This window comes from Typopeltis vanoorti, chromosome 4, assembly GCF_054136105.1.
Source record: "Typopeltis vanoorti isolate ZY-2024b chromosome 4, IOZ_Tvanoo_1.0, whole genome shotgun sequence".
Taxonomy (NCBI): Eukaryota; Metazoa; Arthropoda; class Arachnida; order Uropygi; family Thelyphonidae; genus Typopeltis; species Typopeltis vanoorti.
The window spans coordinates 97,797,303-97,813,159 of NC_143552.1; the positions used below are offsets into that span (position 1 = coordinate 97,797,303).

The 15,857-nt window shown below is 34.9% G+C and overlaps 1 protein-coding gene across 3 annotated transcripts in view; it reads right to left on the reverse strand.

Annotated features, from left to right (window-relative positions):
* The window catches only part of LOC150107532 (1-acyl-sn-glycerol-3-phosphate acyltransferase epsilon-like), a 104,227-nt gene extending 99,569 nt beyond the window's left edge, over positions 1–4,658 (reverse strand). The window contains exons 1-2 of one of the 3 annotated variants that reach the window (XM_090391933.1): positions 4,535–4,658; positions 3,798–3,993 (exon numbers count right to left, since the gene is read on the reverse strand). Coding sequence is in view for 2 of the 3 variants with exons in the window: in XM_090391931.1 (XP_090248057.1) it covers positions 3,798–3,993; positions 4,241–4,266 (222 nt within the window). In the remaining variant the exon portion in view is untranslated. Of the gene's footprint in view, positions 1–3,797; positions 3,994–4,240; positions 4,444–4,463; positions 4,482–4,534 lie in introns of those variants that run through there. The other 2 variants (XM_090391932.1, XM_090391931.1) reach the window with 2 other exon arrangements.
* Between the last annotated feature and the right edge of the window lie 11,199 nt (positions 4,659–15,857).

Genomic DNA, 15,857 nt, shown 5'->3' on the forward strand with positions numbered 1-15,857 from the left:
TTGATAACAAAGCTATTGAGCTTTGATAAGATCCTATCTTGACTACTGTACCCAGATCTGGGTGCCAGGGTTTTTCCTTGACGAGGAGATGGTAGAGAGGATCCAGAAGCGAGTGACCAAGATGATAGCTGGTCTATAGAACGAGCCTTGCAAGAACAGGTTGAAGATCTGGGGATTGCAGAAATTAGTTGATAAGCGGAAAAGGGGTGATATGATTGAGACATTCAAATTACTGAATGTCTCAATCATATCATATCAATCATAATGAGGGGTTTTTACAGGATTAACTTAGAGGAAATTTTTCAGAACAGGACTGGTGGTGGGAGAACTAGGGGGCCATCCATGGAAACTGAGCAAGAGTGTAGTTAGCAAGGGTGTTAGAACTAGGTTTTTTACTTGGAGAGTGGTGAATAAGTGGAATAAGCAGCCAAAGTCTGTTGTGAGTGCCATGACTGTGAATGAGTTCAAAGCAAAGTATGATAGATACTGTGCGAATGCTGAATAGTTCTTGACATGATGTCCAGAGCCTCCCTTGATGCGTCTAAGGACTCCTTGGAGTTGCTCATAATAATAAAAGTTGCCTGCATAAGGTTTTGTGTATAAATCTCACCAATGAAAGGCTGTCAGTCTATAGTACATTATAGTTCCATAGGGGATCAATCATTCGATGCTGTTGGCACACACACTCTCTCCCTCGATGAGTCTTTGGACTTCCTGGAGGTGTCACATAATAATCCAGAAACTCTACTCAACAGATCAAACATGGGTTTCAAAGTTGCTTCAAACCTTGAATAAGCAGATGCTCTTGCTTAAGCAATAAAATTCATCTACCACTTAAAGACATCCACAAAACATTCATGCCCACAGTGGGATTCAAACTCATAGCCTGTCTGTTTGAGTATGGTAACCACTCAGCCAACCACGTTGATATCAGTTTGATTAAAATATATATGAAACTTTTAAATAATGTGAGTTAGCTAATAATTAAGGGGATACAAATCCCTTGTTGTTCAACTGCCAGTAAGCAAAACTCTAAGATCGAGAACTACGAATCTATGAGTTTCATATATACCGAAAAACTATCGGCGAATCCAAGTGTAAATGACCACTTGGATTCGCTGATAGTTTTTCGGTATATATGAAACTCACAGATTCATAGTTCGATCTTAGAGTTTTGCCTACTGGCAGTTGAACAACAAGGGATTTGTATCCCCTTAATTATTATTAAGGATGCCAGAAAAATAGCCATTTGGCTTTCAATTAATGCAAGTTAGCTGTTCACTAAATCCTTTAAATTTAAGAAATAAATAATTAGATGTTTTCTTTTTATTGTTATCAATTGGTATCATTTCCAGTTTCTTGTGATTAAAGCACCTCTTTAACAGGTGGTTATACTGGTTGCTGATAACCAAATGATTGGTGCTTAAAATATATTATTTGTAAAATAATATATTTTAAATAAAATAAAATATTTTATTTGTAACTTAAGTTGTTCACTAAATTATTTTAAGTTAAACAATAAAATATTTTGGGAAAATCATAAAGTAATGCATAACACCACCTCAAAGTTTTATTTCATAATGAAACAAAACAAAATTCAAGTCATTTCTACATTTAGTTTAATCAGTTTAATAGCGAGTTAAACTTGACATGAAGAGTAACAATTGAAGGCAGTGCTATAAAGAAGGAGGCAGCTCCATTTTTGGTCCAAAATTGAGTTATAGGTTGCACTATATGTAAATATGTATATATACTTTTTTACATACAATGTGAAAAAGTATTTTTTTTACACATAATGTATTCAAATACTGAAATGTGTATTCATATGTATATTATACATTGGCAAAGTGTTTCAAGTAATAGTTTAAAAATATTTTTTTAGAATAGTTTTTTTATTTAATTTCCAAAAGTTAATAAAATTAAAGCTTCCCAATTCTTGTTGCAAGGCCTTCAATTAGTTTGGAAAATGGTTAGTTGTGGGAATTATTGCTGCAATGGTTTTATCTGTGATGAAAAGCTAGTTTATGGTAACCACTGCATATCGAAGTAATAACATCAAGTAACTCAAATTCAACTGAAAAACCTAAAAAATTCTTTAAAAGTATTTGAAAATCAAGATGCAAGTAGAAGCCATTATAATAATAATCAAATACGAATATCACTTAAGTTAATTAATAACTAACTAAATAAATAATAAATTAATGCGAGTGGCATCATCTGTATTTATTTATTATTATATACGTTTTTTATAAGTGGTTAGTATGAAGTCTAGTTATGATGAAAATGAAATGGAGAGTAGAGATGAATAGTGTGATTACTAAACTCTGCAAGACATAAAGGTGTGCAAGTTTGTGATGAATGCATGGCGTGAATTTGAAAGGAGCTATAATGGTCTGAGAGATAGAGATGAGGCTGAACCTGAATGAGTTTTGCACCAAGAATTATGAAACAGCTATAGTTAAGTGGTAATAAAGAAGATATATAAAATTAGTGTGGAAGAGCAAGAAACAAGTTGTGCTAAAGGAGAAAGAAAGAAATGATAAATGTAGAGAAAGGGAAGAAAGGGAGAGATGGTTACAAAATGCTGACTGGATGCAAGAAAAGTGTGTGCATAAGTGGAATATTCTCTAACTAGCCTAGTTGGTAATGACAATAGCATTTAGTAAGAAAACACCTAAATTCAAATCCCATCAAGGATATGAATCTTAAATAGACTTTTTAAATGAAGGCGAGTTATTCAGTCTGCAGGTGGCAGAGTTTAAAAATTTTTTCATCGAGTTTTTCATGTCACAAAATAGGCATACTGGTCAGAAAAATACATAATAAACAGGCTAACCTCAAAGCCTTAACTGCATCAAAACAACCTAACCAAATTCTAATGGATGAAGTAATCATCTAGGAAAGTGAGGAATTATGGTAGTAGGAAGAGAAGCCACATTGGTGAATATGTGCAAAATAATAGGTACCAGGAATTTTTAAGGCAATGCACTTCTATGACTTGAAATATGTTATTTTCACTATCCAGAGTGAAACCACTGAACCGCTTACTTGACACCTGAAATGTCTACAAAAAGTATGTTTGGTTTACTAGCACATTCCTAGATTAGCTAACCCTTAACCAACTCCCAGTACTAATGTGCTTTAGGTTTTTCAACATTTCTCATGTCAGAGAGTCATAAAAAAAAAATAAGTCTTGCAATATTCTACTGGTTCTGAACACCAAGAGAAGAGAAAAGAACAGACCAGAACTACTGCATGTATGCAATCTTGTGGGCAGGGTATAAAATGTAAAGTCACTTGAATAAATTCCTTACAAAAATGTATACAGTTCCCAAATAATTACTGTGGTTTCTATTGAAAATTTATTTTATAGCATTTTTAGCTATCAATTCAAGTAGCCTTTTTCCACCTCCACTATATTTCCTAATATTTCTATGTAAGAAATATTAGTACCCTTAACAGTAAAGGATGAATGGATGGTAAGACTATTTTAACAAATTTTACTTTTACCAAAACAAATATTTCAAAATTTCTGGTAAGTGTATACATTAAAGGGCACGTAGATTATTATATACAAAGTGGTTCATAGGAACATGCCGTAGAAAAGGCTATTTGTGAAGCAACTGCACATATTTGTTTTGTTTTTTAACATCACCAGATTTTATTATGAAAAACCACATCACGTAAATGCTTCACAAAGACGGACCCTTTCCACGGAATGCTCCATGACTTATGGACCACCATACATTTTTATCTTTATAAAAATATCTAGTTTCTATTATAGTGATACCACTTACCTCTGTGCCAGTGAGATGTTCGAAGAAAAACAAAACGAAACGCTGATATACAGAATACAAGAAATCGTCCCCGACTTGATAAATCCATGAGGGTAATAATAACGATATAGCTCGCCAAAATATCCAGACTATATAATATTGAGGGGCTACTCCAAAGAGAACAACAGTTGGAATGGCCAACCTAAGATGTCGTGATCTGTAAGTATTAATCGCAAACATTATTTCAGTTCTCTGTGCGAGTTCAGTTTCAGTTAATATATAACGGCTCCTTTAAACCTTTATGAAATATAAAATTAACCCAAAGTACATGTAAGAAAATGTTTAAGCAATTTTCAAACATAACCGCAACAAAGCAAACGCACTGCAGTAGCGACGACTTACGATTTTTACGGTACTGATAACAAAAAAATACAAGGATGTAATAAATATTTCCAAAAAAATACCTAAAAGTTATATTTCCTTCAAACATTTTGATAAAATAAAAGTAAAATGCTTGTCGGTAGAGTAAATGCGTAATAATAAATTCTTATTACTTTTATTTTTACTTTTTTTATTGCAAAATTCCTACTCTGGATACGAAACACTAAACGAGTTGCTATTTGTGAGCACTGAGACACATGCAACGCTATAATATAAACAAAACAAGTAAAAACGGGTACTACCTACATGTTTTCAAGTAACATAATGTAAGATACAGCACACTATAAAATAGAACAAATATATCTCTGCATACTTACCTGACTAATGTAGGGCAGTTTCATTTGCGTGATTGCCCATCCAATGTACTTCCATATCAAATTATGCGGCCCTTCCTGTTATACCGTTATAACAGCACTTGCGTGCATTCATTCGTCGGTCAAGAGGCTTGAACACGTTTTTCTCTACGCCTCTTCACCACGTGGTTAGCAACGATAGTTTCCTCTTTTTTCTACATGTTTATGCAGCCATGGTTTTATATATTCACACGACGATTCTCGCAAGCTAATATCTGTTTGATTTAGATAACAGAGAAATAGTATAATTAGCAATCATTACATATCAGAATATTTATATTATTTCATTTAATTTTTTATATATGTTCCATCAAGTGAAGTTATTATCTGGTCCCTGTGCAATTTACACATAGTAATACGAGTCAAACATTAATACTATTTGACAACGTATTATTATCACTAATGCGCTGTCAATTAGTGCCAGGACTTGTCATGAGAAGTTTTAATCTCAATGAAAAGACATAAAGGTTTCTTTGAGAGTTCCAGTATATAGGCCATATAACTAATTAGGAGGGGGGGGGGCTTTTTGTTCTACAATTTTCTAGTAATGTAGTACACTTTTTGCATGCACTTCTTCCGAAGAGTTTGCAAAATATAACTTCATCTCCTGACACAAGGATGTAGGCCTTTTCTATTTCTATTGAAAATCTTTTTTTTCTTTCTTTCTTTCTTTTTTTTTTTTTTCTCGATTTCGGCAATCTTCCTATGTGCATTCTTTCAATATGCTCCAGACAGTTGTGTTTATATTTCTTTATGTTTTCTACTGATACTTAGTTTAATTCTTTCATTATTTCTTTATTTCTTTGATAAATAAAAATAGGTTATATTTTGCCGTGTCTTATAAATTTCGTTCCGACTGCTATTAATCTTTGCTCATCATTTTGTTTAATTGTCTAAATTTCACTTCTATACAGTAGTATCATTATTGCTAGCATGGCCGTTGTCAAGGTATATGTCGCATGTGGGCAGTACCGTCGACAGGGTGCAGCATAGAGGTGGCGCGGCTTAATAAGGGCGCTCTTTCAGCCATATTGCGGTAAGCGATGTCGCTACGCTAACAATTCCTGTTAGCGTAGCAAGTGCGGAAAGAAATTTTTCCAAGCTTAAACTGATTAAAAATTATTTGCAGACAGCAATGATCCAAGAAAGATTGGTTGGTCTATCAACTATATCGATAGAGACGGACATAGCTTATAGTTTAAATGTAGAAGAGCTTATGAACAGTTTTATTGTGCGATATCCCTGTAGAGCAAACATTTAATTAATGTTATTATCTAATCGTTTTACACCAATGTTTCTCATGTAATAAAAATAAAATAGCAATTGGAGATTTTCTTATATTTTTGTCTTATAATCCATCAAGGGCGATATTTACTTGTTTGCTTCATGGCGCGATCTAATCTGGCGACGGCCATGCAAGCACTATTTTGCCACCCCTAAATTCAAGAAATGTGTAAAATATCCTAAAAACGGCGTTTTTATACTGGAAATATATTTTTGTCGGCCTCTAAACTTACCGTTCCTAGGCATTGCCTTATACGAGCTTAATGGGTTATGACGTCCCTGATTGCTACTATATTATAATCTTTTAATTGCTCTGTTTTTGTGCAAGGTTAGTTTTAAGCAGTGAATTTATTATACTACTTTTTAAAGTATTTTTAGCATTAATATTTGTGTTATTCTCATTTATCTTCATTTAAAATCGTGCATCCTAAATAAAGAATAGAATTAATTTGCTCCGAAACCACTTCTGGTTGAATCTTGACCATTAAAAGCCATTCTTTTCAATTTTTCTGTTCGAATCATTTCGAAATATTCGGCTATACCGTAGTTCCCCCCCCACACACACACACATCCCTATCCGCGGGTTCGCTTTCCGTGGTTTCAGTTATCCCCGATCCGAAAATATTAAATGGAAAATTCCAGAAATAAACAATTTATAAGTTTTCGGTTTATCAGATCGACTGTCGCGGTATCACAGTGCTTGTGTTCAGGTAACCCTTACTTTACTTAATAATGGCCCCAAAAGTGCAAGAGTAGCGATGCTGGCAATTCAGATATGCCAAAGAGAAGCCGCAAAATGAAAATGAAAGTTCTCGACTTTATATGTGTTCACAGGGCCGGTTTGCCTGAGGAAAAACCATAGATAAACTGGCGGAAAAAACCCTGCTGTCCACGCCCAAGACCGGCTAACTTGGCTATGGCTGAGGAAGATCCTTTTTCATGTAGTACTTTTTCAGGTTGTATGTCCTGTACACCCCCTTTAGGGTATATATCAGAAATTTGATGATGATGATGACTTTATAAAATAAATAAGTAAATAAATAATAAAAAAATCGTATGCTAAGATTCCATTCACATTCAGATAACTTTTATTACAGTATGTTTTTTTTAATTGTTTCTATTTTATTATTAGTTATTGTTGTTAATCTCTTACTGTGCGTAATTTATAAATTAAACTTTATTATAGATAGGTATATATGTATATATGCTTCGTCTTTTTTTTTTCTATTATTAATTTTAGACAGAAAGTGGAAACTATGCATGAGCGACATTTCCCAAAATATTCCGTGTTTCCAGAATTTAGTCTTCGAACTATTTTGTAAGTTTTTTTTTTAAATTCAATATTCTGCAGCATATTTTAATATCGTTTTTTATATAAAAAAACTTTACTTCCTGTTGAATAAATTGTACTTTACTATCTCTCCCAAAGTGGACAAAAAGGTCCATGAAGCTAGAACACTGTAAAACTATTAAAGTAGTTTTTTCATGCTAATTGGTTATGTGCGCTACACACCAAAGTTCCATGAAGTATCATAAACATAGAAATCTTGGAGATTTCCTGTTTAGAGTGGAGCACTTTTCGTTTCGTTCATTTTAGTATCCAGTAGTTATAGCCTATTTCTCCAGTCATTCTTAATTTCATTACCTTATTCTTTTTTTTTTTTTTTTTCAGTTTCACCAAGTTTTACGATCTTTATTGGACATTCCTTTATCCTTTCAAAAGTATCATATTTCAACCAGTGCCGTAACGAGGGTGTGGCGAGGTTTGGGGCGCAAAACGTATAACATTTTTGTTATTTTTTGGGCTAGGGGGCGCAAGTTAGACACTTGCCACAGGTGCTTCATACCCTCGTTACGTCACTGATTTCAACAACTACGATGCTATCGAATATATGATCTTAGAATTTTTGCTCTGGGCTCTACGAACCCAAACAGATATTTATTACGATCCTCTTTCCTCTTTATTTTTTTTTTTTATTTTGGTTAAGCAGCATGACCAAAGTTTCAGTAAATTTTTTCCTAAATGTACCGTATTCTAGTTTCCAATGTTTAGTTGGATCACATCCTTATTATAATAAAGTGCCAACTTTGCAGTATAGGTTATAGGTCATTAAATATCGAAGAAGTATGAAAATAGTGTGCAAGATCCAATGCTGCACAATGGAAGTAGTATTTTTTTTATCATATTTAAATATTGCAGCTGCATATCTAATTTTCTGTTTTTCACAATCGCTATTATCACATTAATTGATCCTATAGTTGGTGTGCATGAATAAGGCTGGCAAATTCACAAATGTACTCATCATGGAAACATTTAGGAGCAGAGATAGATGGAATGAAATAGGAAAAGGGAAAGTGATTCTGTAGATTTGCATTTCTAATGTAAATAGAAAGCGTTGCTATTCAAGGAAAGTAGAGCAATGATGAATATTTATCATAGAAATTCAACGTATAGTGAGTGTGCATGACTAAGGCTGGCAAAGCACATCTATAAGTGCGGTTAAACGGGAAAGCTGTTTAGAAGAGAGGTAGATGATATGAAAGAGGAGGAGGGAAGCTGGTTCTTTAGGTCTGAATTTGTACTGTAAATCGATGTTTGACAGTTGCTACTTGTATTTTTATAGGCTTAAAAAGGCTTGTAAACATTACAAGAAAACACAATCATGCAGTATCCTAGCTGTCCTTTACCTTTCAACCGCTCTCACGATATTAATAAGTAAAGGAGTTTTTGTTTTATTATTTTTGATGACAATCCCACGCATAAAATGGCATAAACTAACAGCACATAAGTGCGCTTGGTTTATGCCATAGTCTCGCCTTCGATGGGATGAACGTTCAATAATGCCGGTTTCGGTTTTCTGAGCGAACTGAACAAGTAATTATTGTAATTTGTAGATACATGAAGACAGTCAGACTCCACCCATAGCTGTCCCAGGATTATCAATAATTTTAATAGGTATCCAGGGCAGAGAGTACAGTAGAGTTACTGCCGCCACCTAGTTGTCCCATACGCTATATATTATTGTCTGAAACACTGTGGGTTGTATGGTCAAGCTTATTAAACTGGATAATTAAAAACCAGAGTTGTAGGATGAAAATTCTGAGTTTCCAAGAGAAAACCCTTCTTGCCAGTATAAGAGATATATATTAACTATGAAATTGGTTGAATAAAGGTTTATAACATTTAGCAATGATCCTAAAATACTAAATTTCACAAATTCCATCTCATTGGAGCAGAATACTTACATACTAATGTATGAAACAGATTAAAAAACTTATTATTTGCTTACATATTTGAACAAGCCTTAATTGCAATGAACATGATGCCATTTTTTATTTGGTAACCTACACAACATTGCCCATTTACGTGATTTCAAAATTATACATATGTTAATTAAACATTTTTGATAAGAAAAAAAAGATACTTTCTTAAAAACACATTGTCACAAGGAATAATTTCGACAGCAGCATTTACCTTCTTAGGATAGCCAAGCTATCGAAAGGAAGAGCAGTATGAGTTCCAATCTAGTCACTGATTCGAAAGAACTTTTTCTAAACCTTTCTTCAACCGCTTCCATAGATAATCTATCTCTTGCACTGGCAAGAAGGGTTTTTCTTTCAGAATTTTAATCCTACAACTCGGGTTTTTAATTATGTAATTCAATATGCTCAACCATACAAACCACACTGTTGCAGACAATAATATATAGTGTATGGGAATACAAGATGGCGGCAATAACTCTACTGTACTCTCTGCCCTGGATACCTATTAAAATCACTAATCACCTTGAGACAGCTATGGGTAAAGTCTTGCCACCTACCAGTCTTCAAAAGTTAGGTCTAAACAGTCTAAATTCCTCCCTTTGGAGAAATAAAAGGCATTATTAGCGATTTTAATGCATCTCAGACTAGTATATTGATGAAAATGAGATACTGTACAGAGGACAGCATGGCTTTGTGAAGGGTAGATCATGCTTCAGTAACTTGCTCAAGTTTTATAACAAGGTGACGGCTGAACTGGATAAGGGAAATAGGTTTACAGTGATACTGCTGGACCTGGCAAAGGCGTTTGACAGGATACCACATGGAATTCTAATCCATAAACTACAACATATGGGAATGAATATAGGGTTGGTGAGATGGATAGCTGGGTGTTTGATGGAGAGATATCAAAGAGTAGTTTATTCAGGAATAGAGTCCAAAAGATGGCCTGTGACTAGTGGTGTGCCACAGGGTTCTGTTCTTGGACCACTGCTGTTTAATCTGTTCATTAACGATATTGGGAAGGGTCTAAGTGGGACAGTTCATTTGTTCGCTGATGATGCAAAGTTGGGTAGGGCGATAGTGAATGCAGAAGATGTCAAAGTCTTGCAAGATGACTTAGATAGAATAGAGTTCTGGACTAAGGAGAATGGATGTCAATTTAATGTGACAAAATGTAAGGTTATGCATTTCGGAGTGAAAAGATTAGCAGCAGTATACCACATTGGTGGAACTGTACTCCAAGAGATTGATGAGGCCAGGGACTTGGGAGTGTTGGTGGATAGGGAGATGAAGTTTAGGGGGAACATTGCGAAAGTAGCTAAATCAGCTCATCAACTCACTTGGTTGTTGAAAAATACCTTGACGAGCAGAGAAAAACAAGTTATTGTACCTCTGTACCGAGCCCTGATAAGACCTCATCTCGACTACTGTACCCAGATTTGGTCACCTCGGTTCCTTCTTGATGGGGAGGAGGTTGAGAGGATCCAGAGGCGAGTGACTAAGATGATAGCAGGTCTATGGAATGAACCATATGAGAACAGGTTGAAGATTTGTGGGTTGCAGAAACTAGTTGATAGGCGGAAAAGGGGAGACATGATTGAGACATTCAAATTGCTAAAAGGATTCTATAGAATTAATTCAGATGATATTTTTGAGATCAGGACTGGTGGTGGGAGAACTAGGGGACACCCATGGAAGCTGGGCAAGAGCGTGGTTAGCAGGGGTGTTAGAGCTGGGTTCTTTACTTTTAGAGTGGTAAATGAGTGGAATAAGCTGCCAGAGTCTGTTGTGGGTGCTATGACAGTGAGCGAGTTCAAGGCAAGGTATGATAGATACTGTGAGAATGTTGAACAGCTGTGTGAACATGATGTTTAGGGCCTCCCTCGATGAGTCTAAGGACTCCTGGAGTAGCCCGTGGTAATAATAATAATAATAATAATAATAATAATAATAATAATATATCAGCTTTGCTGGATGAAAAGCCTGTGTTTCTTTGGGTTTTTGATTATTAAATATATCTGGCTGGTTTTTTTAGGATATCAGCCAGAAGCAGTTAATGAAATAACTTCCACCATTCTGACAGTTCAATAAAATTATCAACCGAAGATATCAGTCGATATTTAGTTTTAAAATTATAAATAATAGAGAACAGAATAATGGAATTTTCTGGAAGATTTAACAAATAATTTGCGCAAAATAATACTCTGACTGGTGTTGTTTTTAAGTGAGTCCCACCAATGAAAGGTTGTGAGCCTATAATATTTAGTATTAGTTCCCAGTATGTTTAATGTTAGATAACCTGGAAATCAAGTGCTCTCCAGAACTTACATGGAATTTTGTAAGTTACTTCAGTTCTCTAGTAATAATAAAAAGTGAGATACGACAATCATTTGTATTATATTTACTCGTGTGTGCTTTATGTTTGCTAAGTTGCAGGGTTAAAACTCCTGACAAATTGGCAAAAGTTTCTCTGAGAAGGAAATATCTTACTTGCAACCAAAAACTGTACCATTTCTGAAATCACCTCAGAAAAATGAGAACACTTACTTTTTTTTTGCACCATTAAATGCATTAATGCATTTGATGGTGCAGACAACACATATTTAAGAACATATTGCAAAGAACATATAATTATGAAAAATGTAGTTTCCCCTCTAATGTTACTTTCATGCTCCTCTCTCTTGTCATTATATTATCAAAGCTAACAACAAACGGTGTCTGTATTTGATTTTATTCTCTAGTTCGATTAGGCACTGCTTAATCCCTCCTCCCAAAACTTTGGGGAGAAGTTATATCTATTACTATTCTATCATTAGTTAATTCTCTGAGGAGTAATGGAAATTACTCGTCAGAGTAATTAAGTGTTCTTGAAAAGAGCACTTAAGCTATTACCTTAAGAAGAAGAAGAAGAATCTCAGGCAAAATTGAGCGGATTTTTGTCGAAAAACAATATTCTTGTAAAATTCCTAGAGGAGATAATCTCGACATAGGCAGCCGCATATGAAAGGGGCTGGGGGGAAAGACCCACGTCCTGCTGGATGTTTCATGTTACAATATACAACATTATTGCCCAAATTCCGCTAGACATTGTGGACTGAAGTGCGTCTCGCTCTTCAGTTTATAGCCATTTCGATTTAGCAATCAGCTCGCAAACTTTTTGAGCATTTAGCAGCTGGCTCCAGCATACATATCAATATTCCGGGGGTGTATATGATAAACAGATACCAGCATATCCCTGTTTATCACAGTAAATGAATCCGGCGTTGCTTTAATGGTTTATACAGTTGAATTATCATTTAACATGAAATTTCGTAGAGAGTAATTTTGAAACGTTTTACCAAATTTTTGCACTAATACTATTCCTATTTAAACGAAAACTGAGATGATTTGACGAAAGTTAATACGTCAAGCGATATAATGAATAGGAATGATGTCACTTACTCTCATTAGAAGAGAGAGAGAGAGAGAGAGAAACTGTGACTTTTAATCACTGGTAATAAACAGTGTGGGAAATCTATACCACCATTACCACAGCTATGGGATATATTTTGAAAGTTCTCGCCAGAGTTCATTTTACAGAAATAAGCCTGATCCATGAGAAGGCGAGATTGGAATCTTGCAGAAAAGCCTGTATATTGCATATCATATACTGATTTGCAGTATATAATTCTGCCTTCATTTTCTCCAGGTTAGAATAGGTTCAAACTTTTTTTAATGGGAAAGGACTCAAAAATAGTTAGTTTTTCTCCCCCCCTTCTTTTTTTTTTTTTTTTTTACATTTCTTGTTCTATTAATGCAATTTACTTCGATGGTTAGAGCCTAGATTAAAGAAACATTTCCCTTCCACTTTAGAATTGTGTCTTACTGTCTCTAGGGCTTCATGATTAAGGATGATTTTAGACTTGCCTTTGGGTGGTTTCTTGATGGACGGACTCAGATTATGACTACTTCTATTGAAGAAAGGGGGATACTCTTAATGCTGCACCATTCAGTCGCTGGAGTAGCATTACAATAATGTAAACAAGTCTCCCAACATTAATGGATTAAGGACAAATGTAACTCGCCTCTCTGGATATGAATACATAGATTTAATCAAGAAGAGGAATGCATGCACTGTCGACTCTAGATGGAGACTTATGGAGTTCACATCAAAATATACAGTGCAATAATGATGATTATACTTTAACCTGTTATCTATAATCGTTATCCGATTATAGATAACAATTGTAGAATTCCGCTATCAGACTAGCATCGAATGGAGCCTAACCTTGTGCTCGTTAGATATTCGTCACTATCGAAGTAGAGGTTGTGGGTATTGGGAGACCGCTCCTGCCCATGATCGTAAAAAAGTTTCCTGCTTGGCTGAAAAACCAAGATGGTGGCTCTACTTCAGGAAAAACTCTCAGAAAAGATGCCAACCAAATTATATGAACTTACTAACCTCTCGACTCTTTCTAGTTAATTTCAAGATATTTATTCATTATGTGCCTTGCAGAGCCCACTGGAAGCGTCTCGAACTCACCGGAGAATGATTGCTTGATTCCACAGTTCTCGAGTTGGATGGTATATTTTGGGCTACCTGACACATGGCGATCATAGTACATATCACTGGTTTTGGAACAAAGGTAGAAAAATAAAAATAAAATATAATTTTTCAACCTTTCCTGGTTAGGATGGAATTAAAAATTAACTTACTAGTACATTATGTTTTTTATTAATTCCACACACACACACACACCGGATTTCAAAACCTATAACACAACAGCGCCACTTGTGGACGAATGCTTATGGAAAAAGAAGGAATATATTAAGACATTTCTTGATATGTGAAATCTTTAATGTCGATAATAGGATTAAAGGTAATAGGATTTCATGAGAATCCTATTACCTTAAAAAGAAGAAGAAGCTCAGGCAAAATTAAGAGGATTTTTGTCTAAAAACAATATTCTTGTAAAATTCCTAGAGGCGATAATTCCCAGAAAAGCTCGAAATTGTATTCTGTGAGAAAAAACAGTATGGGAAAGGCTGTTCAATAGAACAGAGGTCGAAAAAATAAAGAGAAAAAAAAAGTCGAGAAGTTTGTTCGACATGTTCGGAACTGAACTGTATAAAGACCAGTGGCTGATGTTGACCTTACACAATTACAGGAGTGTGGAGGAAACGTAGTGGCCAGTTCGGGGGAGCAATACCCATGAAAGTACCTATAAAAAGTCATAATGCACAAGTCTGGTCACAAGCTCATTTTTCAGGTAGATTGTCTTCTTCTGTATAAAATCAAGAATTTTTATGGAGGTTTTGGGCACAAAAATTCCCAGAATGATAATAATATTAACGTTTGGTCTGATTTGATATTTGTAAAGTATCAGAAGTTCAGCAAGAAAATATATACCAAGTATTCTGGAGGTTAAGGAGGATTGAATATAATCTGTTCATGCCAGGATAAGCTAGATTTGAAAGTCAGCCCACAAAACTGATCTTAATTGGAAATTGGAACATTATCAAAAGTAAGAGAAAGTGAAATAGAATCTTTCTTATGGATAATATGAAAGGAGTGATTCTGAAATTTGATTTTAGCAGCATTAAAATTCAGCAGATTATCTTCACCACACTTAAGAATAGTGAAGAGATGGTGTTCAAGACATTGGTTTTGGAAAATCCTGAAGCTAGAATCATTTGAATACTTCATGGTTTCTCGAATAAATAAGAGGGGAGAGAGAGAGAGAGTAAAGCCGTCATTAAAACTCTGAATAGAATTAGGATTTGAAGAGAGAAAACCATTGATATACGAGATATAAAGTAAAAAGCATGGGCGTAAATAGTGCCTTGGGATACACCAGCATTGATAAAAGAAAGTTGATGACAGGAATCCATCTGCCATGACATGCAATGAACAATCATAGAAGTAACTGGTCCAATCACAAAAGGAGGGAGACCATAAAACTTGTTAAAGACTTTCATGTTAAACGCAATCAAATGCTTTGAAATATTAAGGTGATTATGACTTCTCCAAATTGTTCCATGAAACAAAAGTATGTCTAGAGAGTAGATCTGCAAATAGAATGAAAATTGCGGAATCCATATTGATGATCATTAATTAACTGGTGAGTCTCTAGGTACTGATGAAACTGGTTGTTTATGACTTTATCACTGTCGAGAGAATTGAGGTGAGAGCAATGTGAAGGTAGGTTGATAGTTGACATTTATCTCCCTTTTTGTTTTTTTTTTTTAGGGGCATGCTTCTCTGCTGTTGGCTAGATGGCTGATAAGTATGACAACTTATATATGAGACGGCATAATAGTTAGTTGCGCCGCACAAAGTTTTAGCATAAGTTATCTCATTGTCCAGTACGATACCATCTGGACAAGATAACAATATCAATGACCTTCAAAAAAAGATCAGAGAAAGCATATTGTAGAAAGTTCGGGTAACAATAACAAGAGGAGAGTTGCCTTAGTATCTAAACAAGAATTGGAAAAAAGACTGATGCAAAGAGACCTTCCTTATCTTTAAGAGATGTTAGCGCATTATCATGATGAGAAAGCTATTGGACTATTTGGAATTATGACCAAAGCAACTAAGGTTATGATGCCAGTGTGTTATATCTGTTAATTACGTGTGCCTTCTGGCTGTTCTTGTTGTGTAGGATGAAAAACCCAAGTCTTCGGGAGAAAAAATCCTACCACCGCATATGAGACTGGCTAACTCACCTTCATTTGAAAAATCCTTATGAAGGTTCTT